General features: G+C 35.2%; 1 protein-coding gene across 5 annotated transcripts in view; it reads right to left on the bottom strand.

The window, feature by feature from the left end:
- DENND4C (DENN domain containing 4C) overlaps positions 1 to 17,586 on the bottom strand; it is a 110,796-nt gene that overhangs the window by 32,526 nt on the left and 60,684 nt on the right. For 4 of the 5 annotated variants that reach the window (XM_020904076.2, XM_070480566.1, XM_070480564.1 and 1 more), the window contains 7 exons: positions 16,828 to 16,960; positions 14,442 to 14,648; positions 10,260 to 10,388; positions 9,930 to 10,074; positions 9,518 to 9,664; positions 5,098 to 5,208; positions 3,865 to 4,011 (listed from right to left, as the gene is read on the bottom strand). In XM_020904076.2, coding sequence (XP_020759735.2) covers positions 3,865 to 4,011; positions 5,098 to 5,208; positions 9,518 to 9,664; positions 9,930 to 10,074; positions 10,260 to 10,388; positions 14,442 to 14,648; positions 16,828 to 16,960 — 1,019 coding nt within the window. The remainder of the gene's footprint in view (positions 1 to 3,864; positions 4,012 to 5,097; positions 5,209 to 9,517; positions 9,665 to 9,929; positions 10,075 to 10,259; positions 10,389 to 14,441; positions 14,649 to 16,827; positions 16,961 to 17,586) is intronic. The other variant, XM_070480565.1, reaches the window with a different exon arrangement.

Below are 17,586 nucleotides of genomic sequence, written 5' to 3'. Positions count from 1 at the left end.
TCAGGCAAAATGCCAGGATGGGTGAATCACAAGCTGGAATCAAGACTGCCAGGAGAAATACCAACAACTTCAGATATGCAGATGATACCACTTGAATGGCAGAAAGTGAAGAGGAACTAAAGAGCCTCTTAATGAGGATGAAAGAGGAGAGTGAAAAAGCTGGCTTAAAACTCAACATTCAAAAAACAAAGATCATGGCATCTGGTCCCATCATTTCATGGCAAATAGATGGAGAAACAATGGAAATAGTGACAGACTTTATTTTCTTGGGCTCCAAAATCACTGCGGAAGGTGACTGCAGCCACAAAATTAAAAAACGTTTGCTCTTTGGAAGAAAAACTATGACAAACCTAGACAGCTAATGCAGAGACGTCACTTTGCCAACAAAGATCCATATAGTCAAAGCACACTATTTCCAGTAGCCATGTACAGATATGAGAGTTGAACCATAAAGAAGGCTGAATGCCAAGGAATTGATGCTTTCTAATTGTGGTGCTGGAGAAGACTCTTGAGAATCCCTTGGACAGCAAGGAGATCAAATCATCAGTCCTAAAGAAATCAACCCTGAATATTCATTGGAAGGACTGAGGCTGAAGCTGAAGCTCCAATACTTCGGCTACCTGATGAGAAGAGGTGACTCACTGGAAAAGATCCTGATGCTGAGAGAGACTGAGGGCAGGAGAAGGAAGGGGTGATAGAGCGTGAGATGATTAGATGGCATCACAGACTCAATGGACTTGAGTTTGAGTAGATTCCAGGAGATAGTGAAGGACAGGGAAGCCTGGCACACCACAGTCCGTGGGGTCGCAGAGTTAGACATGACTTAGCAGCTAAACAGGCAGAAAAAGAAATAATCTCTTCTGTCCAAGATTTCATATACCTAATTCAACAATTATTACGAGAAGTCTACTTTGCACAAAGCAAACTCATAGTCATAGATTACATATTTGCTATAGCCAAAGTCTTACTTCTCCAAAGTACTGAATAAAAGGATCTAGAATGGAGTGCTTAGAATCAGCAAATGATAAGAAGCCTAATAAAATCTGAATAGCCAAAATTTTTTCTGTTAAGTTTATTCCTTCAACAAGTATCTGAATGCCTACTAAGCACCCACTACATGAAGTGCTAATACAATGGAGAATAAAACAGACATAATCCCAGCCTTCACAGAGATCAATCATGTTTCATCAAGTGTCTATAGGAACCTCTCCCAGCTTTAGGTGATGCAGGCAGTCATTAATTCCTTGCTACCATGCAATTTTTTCTACGCCAAGACCAAAAATTATCTCTAGTTGCATCACTGCGTGCATGCTGAGTCACTTCAGTCATGTGCAACCCTATGAACTGTAGCCCCGCTAGGCTCCTCTGGCCATGGGATTCTCTAGGCAGCATGCCCTCCTCTAGGGGATCTTCCCGACCCAGGGATCAAACCAGGGTCTCCTGCATTGCAGGTGGATTCTTTACCACTGACTCACTGGGATTAGCAGAACTTAAGTCTAAGCATTCATATTTAGGATTCTCATTGGTTTTTTAAAAAGGGTAAGAACCTTAGAGTTTGGGGCAAAAGCTGTCTTTGATAAAATCTTTTTTTTTAATCTTTCAAATTAATTTCAAGATTCTTTTTAATATTCCATATTGGTATCTAATAATCATAATTAACCAACTAAAGAGAACTAATAATAAGCATTTAGAGATATTTTTTAAAGCTTTTAGGGGAATTAAATTAGCCTGTTTCGTAACTCTGAAGTCTGTACCTGCTTCAAAAAAATTTTATCAATATTTTAGAAAAGATCTTTGCAAATTTACTGGTTCTTATTTCTAGGAGTTTAGTGGCACATTTTCTTCAATTTTAAATTGACTTTTACTTAAAATATGTTAAAATATGTTTGACATATTTAAAATAAATTAAAATGTTTAACATATTGGCAAAAGCCTCATTCCATTTTCTCCTTTCTTAATAGAATAACTCTACATCAAAATGTAACATGGAAATAAAATCAATAAAAAGAGGAAAAACAGTCCCCAAACTATGTCCATTTCAATATTCTGAGAAGATTCTTAACATTTGATGAAGAAAACTCTTGCCTTCCTTTTTTTCTTTTTAATCTGCTATCAATACATTGGGAAAATAGGATTAAGAATATATATATTACTTTTTCAAAAAAACATTTAGCTCCATCTATTGAACAAAACCCCTCACCCCCTGCAAAATAATGGAAATTGGTATATAAAAAAAAAAAAAACAAAAAACTTCAGGAATAAGAAGTATTTCCATGTGAAAAAGCTAAGCAAATTAATGTCTATGAAGTCACAAACAGATACACTTAAAGACACTTGACTTTAGGGAAGTGAACTGTAGCTGCTACAAACAAAGCGCAAATAACACAGGCCAATCTCATGGTCTTTTAAAATCATACACTTAAATGTTTGCCTTCAGGGTATTTGGGAGGGCTACAACATAATCGACAGTAGTAAACTCAAATTTATGGGAGTTACACGCAACAGAGTTACTCATTACAAATACTGATACCCTGGAGAAGGGAGTGGCAACCAACTCCAGTACTCTTGCCTGGAGACTTCCAGGGACAGAGGAGCCTGGTGGGCTACAGTCCATGTGACTGCAGAGAGTCTGACACAACTAAGCAACTAACACTGTGACCGAATGACTTAATCATAGATAAGAAGTCGCTCTGGGGTACCTATAAAGACTGGGCAAAAACTAAAGGCCCGCTGGCACTTTTGCGTAGAATCTAAGTGGTATGAATCTTTTTCTTCCATTCCCTTTCAGGTATAGGAATTACCTTGCTATGCACAGCCCTTTGGAATTTGACCTCATAATTGCCTCTCTGTTCAGGATGAATATGAGGCCCATCCTACAGTTCCTCTCTCATTATCAACCGTAAGAAAGGAGGACAGAACTCAGAACAGACACGACAGTAAGAAAAGTATTCCAGGACTGCCCCGGTAGTACAGGGTTAAGAATCCACCTGCCAAAGCAGGACAGGTTCGGTCTCTGGTCCGAGAAGACCCCACATGCTGCAGAGCAGCCAAATCCACACGCCACCACTGAGCCCGTTCTGAAAGGCTGTAAGCCGAAGAGTCTGTGCTCTGCGACAAGAGAAGCCGCCACAAGATGCCCACACATCACACGTGAAGAGTAGCTTCGGCTCGCCGCAACTAGAGAAAGGCTGCACACGGCAATGAAGACCCAATGCAGCCATAAATGAATTAAAATGTTTAAAATTACAGAATACATACATGAGTGCAGTCTTATTTTTTAAAAAAGGTTTTCCAAATAACATCTAAACACATTTAATACTCTTCTTTTTAAAAATAAAGTATTTTTAAATAACGATTTTAATTTCCTCTTTAGCGCATTTACAGGATTCAGCTTATTACTTTTGATTCTTGAGCATGTTCATTACAATTAAGTTAGCAATTTATAATGTCACTAAAGACACACATGGACCTACAGAAGTATGTTTTAAACACTTAATAACAGAAGTGTTGGACTTCCCTGGTGGCCCAGTGGTTAAGAATCTGCCTTGTAAGGCAGGAAACACGGGTTCAATACATGGTCCAGGAAGATCCCACATGCCGAGGGGCAACTAAGTCCATGCACTGTAACTATTGAGCCCACACTTTAGAGCCCAGGAGCTGCAACTACTGAGACCCACGTCCTAGAGCCTGTTCTTAGCAACAAGAGAAGCTACAGCAATAAGAAGCCTGTGCACAACTAGAGAGTCGTGTCCAGCTCGCCACAACTAGAGAAAGTCTGCATGCAGCAACAAAGACCCATTGCAGCCAAAAAGTAATAAGTAAATTAAAGGAAAAATATTTAATAATTTAAATGTAAAGACTTACCAGTGCTACTTTTTCTGCCGTTGACATCAAATATACCAGATGGAACTTTCACAATACTGCCACCCCATGCAGGAGGTTCAGCGGGACTCTGGGGCTCTGCAGTAGGTTGAGAATGTTTGGCCACAACAGCAGAGACATTGCACACCTCTGGGAAAAAATATTTGGAAGTTATCATTCTTATTTTGCCCGTACTGAACAGAAACAGTACTTTTAAACATATCTTATGGACTCTTTTTTTCTATGTGGAGATGAATACATGATTATTTTATTACTGATTTATTCTGATTTATTTTATGCCATAAATGCTGCCAGTACTGACTTTTTAGCATTCATAATTCTAACTTGAGCATTCCTGAGTGAATCAATTAACATGGCCTTTCGTCACATTCCTCATCACATCTCAAGCAGGAGAGTGGCTTGCTTCTGTATAATTATGGAGCATAAAATAAGTGACATCATTAAAGAAAGGGAACTTTTGTGTAAGAGGACAAGAAGAACATCGTGTTGTCACAAAGCCAAATATTTCTCCATATTTTCTTAAAGTGATTATTAGAAAACATTTCTATCTCAGTGAGTACCCTAAAAGAAGAAAAACTACACAGACTATATTGGAACTTACAAATGAAAAACGTCAACTTAGATATCCGAAGGACTTCTAGTGAAAGAGCATTTTAAAATAAAAGGTACGCTGGAATACAAGTTTGATGACTCAAAGTTTAGTCCCGGTTCTGTCACAAAATAGTTACTTTACATTGGCAAATGAATACCATGATGGGTTGCACTTTCCTACAAAACTGAGGGTTGACCTACAGAGTCTCTAAAAATCTCTTAAATTCTTAAATTCAGAGATTACCAAAAGTCTATCATATATGATAGAGAGTTTGTGCTAAGTCATTGCAGTCATGTCCAACTCAGTGCAACCCTATGGACTGCAGCCCACCAGGGTCCTCTGTCCATGCAATTCTCCAGGCAAGAATACTGGAGTGGGTTGCCATGCCCTTCTCCCAGGGGATCTTCCTGACCCAGGGATCAAATGTGCTTCTGTTGGTCTCCTGCATTGGCAGGCAGGTCCTTTACCACTAGCACCACCTGGGAAACCCACAGATGACAGTACATAATATCTTACAAAGCCCAGACTTTACATTTCTGAACATTATCACCAAAATTATCAAATAAGACTTAAATAATAGAGGTAACTCACTAAGTAAAGCTAAGCAAATATCAGTACTTAACCTTCTGTTTTAGTTATTAAGTCTCCTGACATTTGTTCCTCAGGCACATGAATTTCTGCATCATCCTTTAAAAGTTCATCCTTAGACCCATAGCCTTGGTCAGACTGACCACCTGTTAAAAAAGAATAAAGGCTGACATATGTTTTCATACATTTACAGTCCAGCTATAAAATGTCAAAAGAAAATTCCACCAACTTACGCAATTCAACTTCTAAAAAGAAAGAAGAGACGACAGCTCACAAAGCGTAGAAAACATTTTATAACAAAGAAGCAAAGAATAGCAGAAAGGAATTTCAAAACTAAAAACCATTACATACTTGAAAGCAATGAATCTTAATTTCCTCATGTATAAATTAGTAGATTTGGATGCTTGGAAAGTTTCTTTTGGAGTGTATTTATAAAATGCCACCTTTTGTGTTAAGACAGAAGTGGAAATAAAACATACACCTGCTTATTTCTGCAAAAAGAAATGCAAGAATAATAAACCATAAAACAACAAAACTGGTCACCAACAGGTGTGGGAAAATAGGATGGAAGGGATAGAGAGGAAATTTATCTAACTACAATTATCATATTGCTTTTTTATTTTTGGAAATGTAGTAATTTCTACATATTCAAAAATTAAATCAGCAAAACCAAGGGTGGGGATATAACTAAAACTGAACGTACACAGAAACAAAAGAAATCAATTGCTTATGAGTAACATAACCACACTTAAAGGATGGGACAGGACTAATCCAAGTAACTTTTAATACATTATTTTGAGTATACACCCTCAGCCTGAGGGATAGTAGTGAAATTCTGAACTCTTTCAGTTTGTTCCTCACAGGTAAATGTGTGTAGCAGTGTTGAACTGTATTATGTGTACTGGAAGACTGAGCAACTGAGTAAATGTGATGATGTTGGGAACCAAGATTCTTACTGTGGAAGAAGAGAGAGATTTTTTACAAAAGAAAAAAAATGACATGCAGAAAGGCAAAGAAAAACTTGTGTAACTGAGTTGGAATTAGAAGTATTTCTAAAATAACATAAAAATTTTTTCCAGCTCTGCTGAAACAGTCTAGACCACCACCCTGGAGGGAGTAAGCATATCTAGGGCCCAGATCTTGGTTTCTAAAATCTATCGCCCATTAAAAGGAAGCTGAGATCCTTGAAGAGATAGCTGATTCCAGAGCTCTGCAGGGGAAGGTACAAGAATGAGCCAGGAACACTTTGTAAAATAAGAAAGCAAGTGCTCAAAAACACAAGAGGACATTTCTACAGGACATTCACCACCTTACAACCATCACAGGAGTAAAGACTGGTCCAGGCAAGAATCATCACTGGATGCTAAACTTAAAAGGGAAAGTGTGATGAAAAAGCAGGTATTATTGTATAGTCTCAATAGTATCTCTTCCCAAGTGGCTTATTATCTGCAGGAGGGCTAACAGTAACTAACAGAAACCAAACACTGACCCCAAGTGACCAAGATCAACACCACCAACAAGGAACAGACAAAACTGTGGCCTCTGAGATGTGACCATCTCAGAAGCCTGTAACAGCATTTTGGTAGAAAAGCCATGAATGCATAATTTAATTTAATCACAGGGAAACATCAGACAAACTCAAATTTGGCAAACAAAATAACTTGACTTACTCTTCAAAAAGGTCGAGGTCATGAAAGACAAAGAAAAGGTGAGGAACTATGCTGGTTAAGGGTGACTAAAGAGAAGGAGTTAAGTACCACAAAGGACATTACAACTGACAACACTGGGATAACAACCATACATTAAAGTGGTAGATAAACGTTTCCCTGAATTAGTAAACTCTACTGCAGTCATGTAAGAGCAAACGCTACTGTAGTATTAAGAGGTAAGAGGGCAAGATGTATGCAATCTGCTCTCACATAATTTAGGGGGAAAATATGTGCATGCATACAGAAAGAAAATGATACAGGTGTTAACCTAAAAGTGAATGAAGCTAGATAAAAGTTATTCAAGAGTTCTTTGTAGTACTCTTGAAACATTTAATAAGCTTAAAATGATTTCAAAATAGTTTTTTAAAGGTCTACTTTGCCTTTAATGTTCCATCATTTTAAGGAAATAAAATAAATTTAAGGAAATAAAGGTAAGTTACTAGGGAAACATTATCAAGGATGTCAATGAAAAACACATAAAACAAAAAATACAGTGACTTCCACTGTCTACCACTTTTTATTTATTATTTTTTTCACTTTCTGTTGCTCTTTACCATTGAAACTATGGGTTTACCAAAAACAAAAGAATCAAACTTTAAAAACTTGCTATTTAGATCACCAACAAGCCCACTGTATAGCACAGGGAATAATACTCAATATTTTTTTAATAACCTATAAGGGAAAAGAATATGAAAAAGAATATATATATAAAACTAAATCACTGTACATCTGAAATTAACACAATATTGTAAGTCTACTGTACTTCAATTTTTTAAAAAAATTTATAAAAAATACTGCTATTAAGAATGACTACGTTCAGTCATTTTTTTATTGGCCCCTCAGAAAGTCTGGTAAAACATGATGGTGCCACGAAACGGACACTGGACTGGGAACTGAGTAAACTGATTAAACTCAGATATGCCTTCAATAAGCTAACTGACTCAGTATCAGGTACCAAATGGAAAGATTCTATGAGATAATCCTTCATGAAAAGAGTAACTTAAGCATCTGGGCTGGAGGTTTCCAAAAGTATCAGATGACATCACCAGAAACTCTACAGAGACATAATCACAGTAAATTCAATACTAGAGCTTCAGTCATTTGAAATGTAACTGAAAAGAAATATATGAAAAAGTGATCTGAAGTTTCTTCCCCAATTGGGGAATACACAATCTTCATGCAGTTTCCCAGTATAACTAGATCTTTTTTTTCCCCTTAAAGGAGACCAACTTAAAAATCTAGGGGGAGAAGGAGAGTGCTTACTATAAATAATAATTATTCTAAGTGGTGAAATGGTTTCATATCACGAATTATTTTCTTGGTTTTTCACAAATGAAATCAGTTTATTCTGTAAGTACAAGGAAAAAATATATGAGGAAATAAAATAAGGTGGTTTTCAAATTAAAGTCTCATGAAAATTCCCACATGGTGAAAGAAATTTAATTTACAAACAGGATTCTAACTTAATAGTTTTATGTTGACTTTCACCAACTTATACCTGCTTCTGTAATCATGGGGGTAGTTTCCAGCACAAAAATCAGCAGATCAGTTTCAGCAACCAAAACCTACTGAAATCTTTAATGCCCATAAAACTATTTGACACAATGATGCTACAAATCACCCCCAAAATAAGAACTGTAGATAGGCATAGCATATTTTCAAGTAAGATAACAAATATGCTTTGCAAATTAATCATAAAGTTACCTGGGCATTTTCAGTAGTACATATATGATTATACAGGAGAAAAAGCCAAGAAAACTAAAATTGCTTTCTACTTGTAAAGGTACTTAAAAGAAAAGGCCTCTCCCCCACCCATGCATGTCAGCAAAGTTTAACCTAATAAATGGGAAATTACCTGAAGTGGTTAACATTCAAGGGTAGAATTAATGCACACGTGTATCCATAGCTTCACGTCATACAAGTCTGTCTGCACCCCACACCATAACAGCCAAGGACAAATGCAGCACCCAGAAACAGCACAGAGCATAAAGCAGAGCAACAAAGAGCAGAGAAAAGGAAACTTCAGTCATGGAGACAAGTTCATCAGATGAAGCACAGGAATTAAGACTCAGAGTTCTTTATAAAGAGAAGCTTGAGATACTAACAATTAACAACAAAAAGAAAAAACACAAGAAGGATGTGCAACACACATGCAAAATATGCTCCTTTAATTAAGCTTATTTCTAACTTCAGAGGATACAGCTTTGAATGCCCATGGCTTTGTATGTAAAACTACAAAACTTCAGCAGTTTTGTAGATTTTAAAGTGTCATTTAAGGCAGTGACCAAGCAAAGAATACTTTTTTTTCACGGTGTGTGACTTCTTTTTGTTCCTTTTTAATATTCATACTTCAAATATTTAATGACCATTATCCACTTAATGAAAAGAGGACTTGCAATTTCTATTACTAGCATCAACTTTCTCAGCTCACAATACTTAAAACAAAAGGCCTATTATATAATTCATAACAATTATATCATATACTTGCACAAATTAATGATGAACAAACACAAAGTACCATTGAGAGACTTTTGTAGAGCAATTCAAAGTTAATTTTATACTGCAGGAAATAAAGAGACATGATCTGCAGTCAGAGGTGTGTGTACCTTCTCCCCTTATTTATACATGGTATTTTTAAGGTAATCATACTGCACAAACTTGAAAGAGGAAGGTAAAAGCTTTCTTACAAAATGGAAGACTTAACATGAGAGTTAAGTGAAGGGTTAGTGAATCCAGATTTTAGTACCTGTGCTAGAGTGATTGTCAGTGGAATCAAGCCTGATTAAATCTCTGACGAAGACTGTGTGCTCCCCACTGTTAGCATCATTAGAACTATCCACGCTACCGTGGCTCACCGTGTCCCCATCACTTCCGCCTGTGGCATTCTGGGGAGCTGAAGATAAGCACAACAGCAATTCAGTAACTCATTCACTGGTAATCTCTGAAACTAAACATGAGTGACTCACAGTTGCAGAATACTTTCTAAATCTGTGAGAGAAGAAAATAATTTTGGGCTAAGGCAACCTCTATCTTTAGTAGTCTATGAAAATATCAACTAGAATTTTACCTCTGTTTTCTGCCTCATATAATTAAAAATTCATATGCCTATAAAACTTATGGTTCAGCAAGAAAGTTATCTTTCCAATCACATGTATTACCTGATATTGAGGAGACCTGTGACTTTTGCACGGTATTTTTAAGCGGCTGCCTAAACTGTGCCAAGCCACGTACCACATTCCGTACCTTCGTCCACAAGAAGATACCACTGCGGGTACTGCTAGGCCACGGGCTCTCCAAAACTACCTAAAGGTAAAATAACGATTAAAATAATGATTATTAGGAATATTTGAATTTTTAAATGCACACACATATAATATATACAAAAAGAATACTACCCCCAAACCTCTAAGTTTTCTAAATAATAAAATGTATAGAAATTTATCAGTGTTAAGAAACAGCCTATACTGCCTAATGTCAATCCTACTTACCTTATTATAATAGCCATAAGTAATAGCATTTGGCTTTATTTTAGCAGTTTTCATTTCAAATAAAACTCTCACTGCTAAAACAGGATGACCCCAAAGTCCACAAAGTTGCATCACTACTCGATAGCACACCTAACAAAAAATAACAACAGAGCATTAGTCTGTGACTTGTAAAGGTTTTTTTTAAATGACTTCACTCAATTCCTGTCAAAATTATCAAGCAATAGTCATTACTCTTTTGTCCTTTGTTCTGGTTTGAGAGTTGTGGTAAACTATTCTAAAAACCTATTCATTAATGGAAGTACCAGCACTATTAACTTTTCCATATAAGACCTATGGGCACACATACCATTGGATTCAGTAACTAAATTTATACAAAGAGACCAATTATTATTTTCCATAATTTGAGGAGGAATTCATTTTTAAAATTACACATGATTAAAATGGCTCTCTCCCAAATCATGTTTTATATTTTATGCTAAAGGAATTAAAAGCAGCATCCCTAGTATGCCTACATAACAAAAAGAATTCTATAAACCCATGTCTTAAAAAAGAAGAAAGTAAAAAACACTGTAATATTATTAGCAAAGGCTTTTCTGAGAATATGTGCTTAGTGAAGAGGGGTAGAATTGATCATAAGAGGACAATCCAACTGTCAACTCCTAAAAGTTTAGAATCTCACATTTGGAAGACAACAGTAGAAACCATGAAGAATGAGACAGTAATTGTAAGGATCCCTGGCAAAGAGGCTAGCCAGCTTACAAGAGCAGTGAACACAGCAGCCAAAAACTACTATAGCTTAATTTGAGAATAAGAAAATATAAAGAAAAAGCTACTCTTCTTGGGATTTGTAAAATGTCTCTATTTATAACAGAGTTGTTTAACAACTGTGAGCAGTACCATAAAGCCAAGTTGTGGCCTCTTAAAAGGGAGGAGAAAAAAAGAATTGAGAAAGGATATTTAACTCAAGAGAAGAAGGAGGGAAAGAGATGTGAAGAAGCAGAGGATCATAAAGATGATTGTGTATATATACACACACACACATACAGCTAGAAATGAAGAATTTAATTCAGAAGGAGAGGAGTTCAGAAATTATCAGAGCAACTTCACAAATGACTAAGTTAAAGAAAACTCTTACTATATAAAAGATGTATGCCATGATTAAGAAGAATGTGGCACAAGAGAGTTCTTCAAATATCTGAAGTGTTGTCACTTCACTGACGACTTCTGCAATGCCAAAAAAGCCATAAGGAGGTGGAACTGAACTCAGCATAAAACACACTTTATTATCTAATAGAGCCAGTTCAAGCACAGACAAGGTCCCAAATGTTACAGACTTCCAACATCTCAGGTTTTACACTGAAGTTTTACTAAAATATCTTCAAGTTCTATTCGACTCTAAGATCCTGAGTCATGAAGAAATAAATCACTTTCTGTGTCAAATTGGGATTAATCTGGATTTTCCAAAACCATTCTCATCAATTTATTCTGAAGCCGACAAAGTATTCCTTCAAACTTCCAGGCTCACTTGTATAAGAGGCAGACACCAAACTAAAGAAACACTAAAAATGTGAGGGATGTAATTTTTTAATTGTACTATGTTGTTGCCTACAACATGATACCTTTTAGATATCTATGGTAGATAAAAGATGGCCACAAACTCTTTACTACTCCTCCCATTGAGAGGGCTCTTGTCCCTTCACCTTGAAGGGGAAAGCCTCTGAGATTGCACGACCAATAGCATTTGCCTGAAGTGACAACTATACCACTTTCCTGGTTTAAGCCTTAAGAAAGGTCAGTTTCTACTTCTCTCTTGAAACACATGCTCTTGGAGTGCTAAGCTATCACAGGAAAAGCCCAAGTATCACATGGAGGGGTCTGAGACTTATATGGAGGAAGAGGGGTCCATCTGAGCCTGGTTTTCCAGATAACCTTGCCAAAGTACCTAGGCTGGTATTTGAGTTAAGCTGTCTTGAACCTTCAAAATCAGACCAGCATGTAAGAAAGAGCTTGACACAAACATTTCATGTCCATTAAAAATTCAATAAATGGTATTAAAAGCAAAACATGTTATGAATTTTAACTTGAATTTAGCCTACATGGCATATGCTATTTCTGGGTTTCTACGAGTTTTATTTAAAAATCTACGTTATTACAAGTTTTACAGACATAACATGTAGATCACAAAGCTGTCAAATTAAAACAAACATTAAGCCTATGAATGAGACAGTGGTTTCTAATGGAGTATGAACCTAAAAATCAAAACCACTTACTTGCTAGGTGGCCTTATATATGTGTCATTTATCTAAATTTCAAACTTTCTTTCTTTGTAAAATGTAACATTATAATATATAATTGCCTCAAAGAGTTGCTAGGAATACCAAAGGAAAGGACTACATAAAAATACTGTGAAAATTTTAATGTGCAACCCTATGTGCAATCAATAAATAAAATGCATCAAATATGCCAAGCAAATATACATCCTTAAAGTTTTAAAATAAACACTTCTTTCTTCCAATTGGAGAAATGTAATTATTTCAGGTGACTACAAATCTGTCAATATAACTTGTTAGAAGTAGGAATATAACAAATTAACCTCCAAATTTTAAGCCTCCTATCAGAATGTTTATTGGGAAAATAATATAAAAACATTTTTTAGCTTACTAGTCGTATCTGCTGCATGTTAGAAAACAAGAAATGTAATTACTTGTAAGTACCGTAGAACCTTAATACATACATACAGAGGAAACAACTTTTCAGAAAATTTGTCTTGTGAACTTACCAAAGAAACTTAACCAAGTAATGTGCTTTGACTTTACATGCAGTAACAATTAATACTAGCTCTCTCATGGAGCATATTTTACAGCACTTTAAAAATATGATATGCTGTCACATAGTTGAAATATATCCTAAAATATATCTTAGATACAAAAACTAACTATATCAGAATAAATTTTTATAACACTAAAACATATGAGGTACAAAACACTAATACTGATCAAACACTTTTAATTTCCAAACAGCTTTATAAACATCAGATGAGAGAATATGTAATCAAATGTGAGAATGGATAAGTTAGTATTTGTTCTGTAACTCTATCCTTATATTTGAAAAGTTTTTTATAACATACAGATAATACTTCGAGAAAAACAAGTTTAGTGTGGTTACAAGCATTATTAAATCTTAATAAGGTACATGCTGTACTAGTTTCAGATCTTTTTTATTTTAAAAGAGGAAAAAATTAAACATAAAAATTAGCCTATCATGTGCTCCTCTTTAATTATATTTCTCTTCAAATCTTGTGCTATCTCCTTTTTCCCAAATACCCATTATTCTGAATTTTTATTCCAACTATATTTTAAATTCTAATCTGGTTCTAATATCATTTACAGTTATTTTAACACAAAAATAATTTTTAAAGGGAAAAACAGCAAAGAAGAGAACTAAATCAGTAACTCAGTTTCTTCAGCTGTCTGTCGGATAATATCACTGCCTATCCCTGAGGATGGTTCTGAGCCTGAAGAGATTCAGCACATTGTTCACTGAGCACTTACTATCAGGCACTCGTCTAGACACATGTACATTAACAGATTTAACCATCAAATTAACCATTTGAGGAAAGGAACTAAATATCATTATCCTGCAGACATTCCTGATTACATGGAGCTACTGGCATCTAGTGGGTGGAGGCAAGGATACTGCTAAACATTCTAGATGTACAGGAAAGGACCTCACAATAAATAATTATGTGGGCCAAAATGTCAACAGTGCCAAGGCTGAGCAACTCAGACCTCCAGCTTCAGATACATAATATCTGAATCACAGATAGGTTATGTAATCCATCTACGACACAGGTCCTAAGTGGAAAGCCACTTACTAAAAGCCTATTTGATTCTTAGTAAAGTTATCTCAAGAATAAAATTAAATCACTATTTTTTCTATCTATCAAGGGTCATCTGGTCCAAGTAAGTCAATCCTCGCTGAATTTCAAAGCAATAACTTTTATTTTTTCAAAGCAATAACTTTTAAATAAATGTATTTAAAAATAAACAATAGGTATTAGCTCTATGAAACAGGTTAACAGTTTAATGAAAATGCCTGAGGTTACTGAAAGCAACTGAGACCTAAATTTTCTTAAAAATACAAATAGAATTTATCTTAGTAATAACTCAGTGTTATACTTGCCTCATCTAGAGGATCCACATCTGTTTTCCTCATCTTAATAAGCACGTCATATGCCTGTTGAAGTGCTCTGACCTTAGGATGAGAAACTCTAACATAGGCAGGGAGACAAATAAACCATAAACTGTAACAATGACTGAAGAGACACTTGGCCCATTGTGGTGGATTTGTGTAACATCTCTTCGCCAACTTATGAGCTGTTTTTATCTCCTAGAAAGAGAATAAATAAAAAATTATGACATTCATTAAAATTTATTAGGATGACAGGAAAAGTGAAAAGTAAAAGGGAGAGAAGAATTTAATGTAAAATGTGACTCTGAAATCAAGCATTTCATATTTTTGCTTTTGTGAACGGCTTCCTACTTAGTGCCACATGGTTCTTTTTATAGGAGCACTTTATTCTGTATTTTAACTATTTTTTTGGCAAGCATGTGTCTCCTAAGCGACTAGAAATTCCTTAAAAGTGGACATCATTCATGTTATAATAATATAATGGGTAATTAAGTGCTCTTCACATATATGGCACTCAAACGTGTGATGAATGAAAGGGATTTAGCCATTCATAGCTTATGAGTTCTATAATATCATTCTTGAAAAGTCAGAGCCTTCTCACTCTTCTCCCAACTAAAAAGTTTAAGATGTTCTGAGTGCTCTGAGTTATTTCCCAAGATTTCTATTCTACCTTCTGTGTTAATTTCGTCACAGCTTCTTTCAAATAACCTATTCCTCTGCAGGCAACATATTCTGAGAAAGATCACAGATGTCCCTACCTAATAATTTGATAGGTATATCTTCTACTTCTGATTTGCATTCTGATTTAAGTGAAAGAGAGAAAAGCTTTATCGAACTGCTGAGCTTTATCGAACTCTACAGACATTCAGAAGCTATAGAGCCCTCCACACGTCAGACTGACACGGTCAGCCTTGCACTACAGATCCCTCTGCTGATGTGTTCTCACTAAACATACTGTTACGAGCTTCCAAGAGATGTGCCTGGAAAGATTCCCGGGCAAATGCAATCTAGAGACTTAGTAGCAAAATTCTCCCATTTTAAAAAACTTGCCTTTTATTAAGCTGATAAAAGTATATATGTTAAAAAAAATTCCCCTCAGACACACTGCGAGAACTGTGTACTATATGAGATTAGAGACCACCTCTAGTTTCCTCTAGGATTTGAGGGACTGTACTCAAACTGATAAAACCTGAACTAAGAATTTCATTCTGAAATTGTCCATGTTTTGGAGATACCCCAAATATCAGTATATACATGTGTATATATATATATATACATATATATATATATATATATATATATATAAAGGATGTTTGATTTAACTCCCACCTAACCATAGTTTAACTCTTTATACCTAAATCAAATACAATATTAAAGCAAGATGTCTAGGTTGTCCAAACTCCCTTTATAATGTAATATTCAGTATAAGATATACTAACCATGACGAAAAAGTAAAATCACAATGAGATACCACTTCATATGCACTAGATGGCTAAACCCAAAAAGACAGACGATAACAAGAATGTGGTGAAATTCCCACTGCTGGTGGGAATTTTAAATGGTATGCCCACTTTGGAAAATAGTATGACAATTTCTCAGAAGGTTAAACACAGTGTAACTATATGACACAGCAATTCTACTTAGGCATATACCCAAAGAAATGAAAACATAACCACATAAACATTTGTACACAAATGTTTACAGGACTACTATGCATAACAGCCAAAAAGTAAGAACCAACCACATGTACATGAATGGATAAATAAAATATTCCACACAATGGAATATTATTCAGCAATAAAAATACATGAAATACTGATACATTCTGCAACACTGATGAACCTTAAAAACATTATGCTAAGTGAAAGTAGCCAGTCACAAAAGACCACAAACTGTACAATTCCATTTTTATGAAATGCCCAGAATAGGCAAAACTATAGAGACAGAAAAGAGATTATTGATTGCCTGGGGCTATGAAAGATGGGAGGAACTGGGGGGTTAACAGCTTAGGGGTGTGGGCTCTGTTTTTAGGGTGATGAAAATGTTCTATAATTGGCTGTGGTGGCAGCTGCACAACCCTGTGAATGTACTGAAAGCCAGAGAATGTACTTAAATGAGTGAATTGTGCGGCATGTGAATTATATTTCAATAAAGTTTTCTAAAACTGTATTTAGTTGCCAAGCTTCTCTTAGAACATAAACATAAGCATTCAAAACCTTCACCCTCAAATTACAAGTAGGGTTGCAAGAAATCAATTTTAATTCATTAACAACCATAGTGGATCTTCAAATAATTTCTGTGGGTGATAACTCTAAACTATGAGCTACATATCACATATACATAGTTTACATTTTAAATTAGATAAAGAATATCTGACCTGTTTAGTTCTCTTAGCCATGAGAGCTGGACTGTTTGTAATGCTACTCCCAGTAGGGTGTCTACTAAAACAAAGTTTCAACTCCTGTGGTCTGTCAAAAAGCTTAAGGTCCAGTCTTGGAAAGTATTTGTAACTAAAATAAAAAGCAAAAATAGAACTGCTGATTTAAAATACATTAACTCTTCATATTATTTCAGAATTTAAGTGCATATTTCTAAACCTCAAATGTAACCAACATTATTCTCCAAAATCCTTATACACACATTTCTTTTTCAAATAGGTAAGATGATGTAATTAATAAGATAAGCAGACTATCTACATGGAAACTTTGGCTCCTCCCCATCCTATATGTTATTTTCAACCAATCCCTAGAACACAGAAAACCCTGATATTTTGACTAAAGAATTAATAACTCTTGCAACAGAACACATGTATTCAATGATAATTTATATTAAAACATTTAGTATATATACTTTGCAATTTTATTTTTCTTTATAAAAATACCTTGTATTCATATAAAAGGAAAAATGCCATAATATTTTTATATTAGGGACGTGTCATAATTTAACAAATTCTTTACTGTTGGACATTTGTGGGTTATTTCTCAACTTTGGCAATTAAGTATCTTTGTACATCTATCTTTGTGAATATTTCGCTTAATTTCTTAGAATAAGACCCTATAAGAGTTTTCTATGGTAAGTGTCTATCAAGAAAATAAAAATTATTATAATCACTGTCAAATTATTTCCAGAGAGGTTA

Source organism: Odocoileus virginianus, chromosome 18 (genome assembly GCF_023699985.2).
Source record: "Odocoileus virginianus isolate 20LAN1187 ecotype Illinois chromosome 18, Ovbor_1.2, whole genome shotgun sequence".
NCBI lineage: Eukaryota > Metazoa > Chordata > Mammalia > Artiodactyla > Cervidae > Odocoileus > Odocoileus virginianus.
Note: the sequence above shows the minus strand (reverse complement) of the source record. Positions and strands in the feature narration are given on the sequence as shown.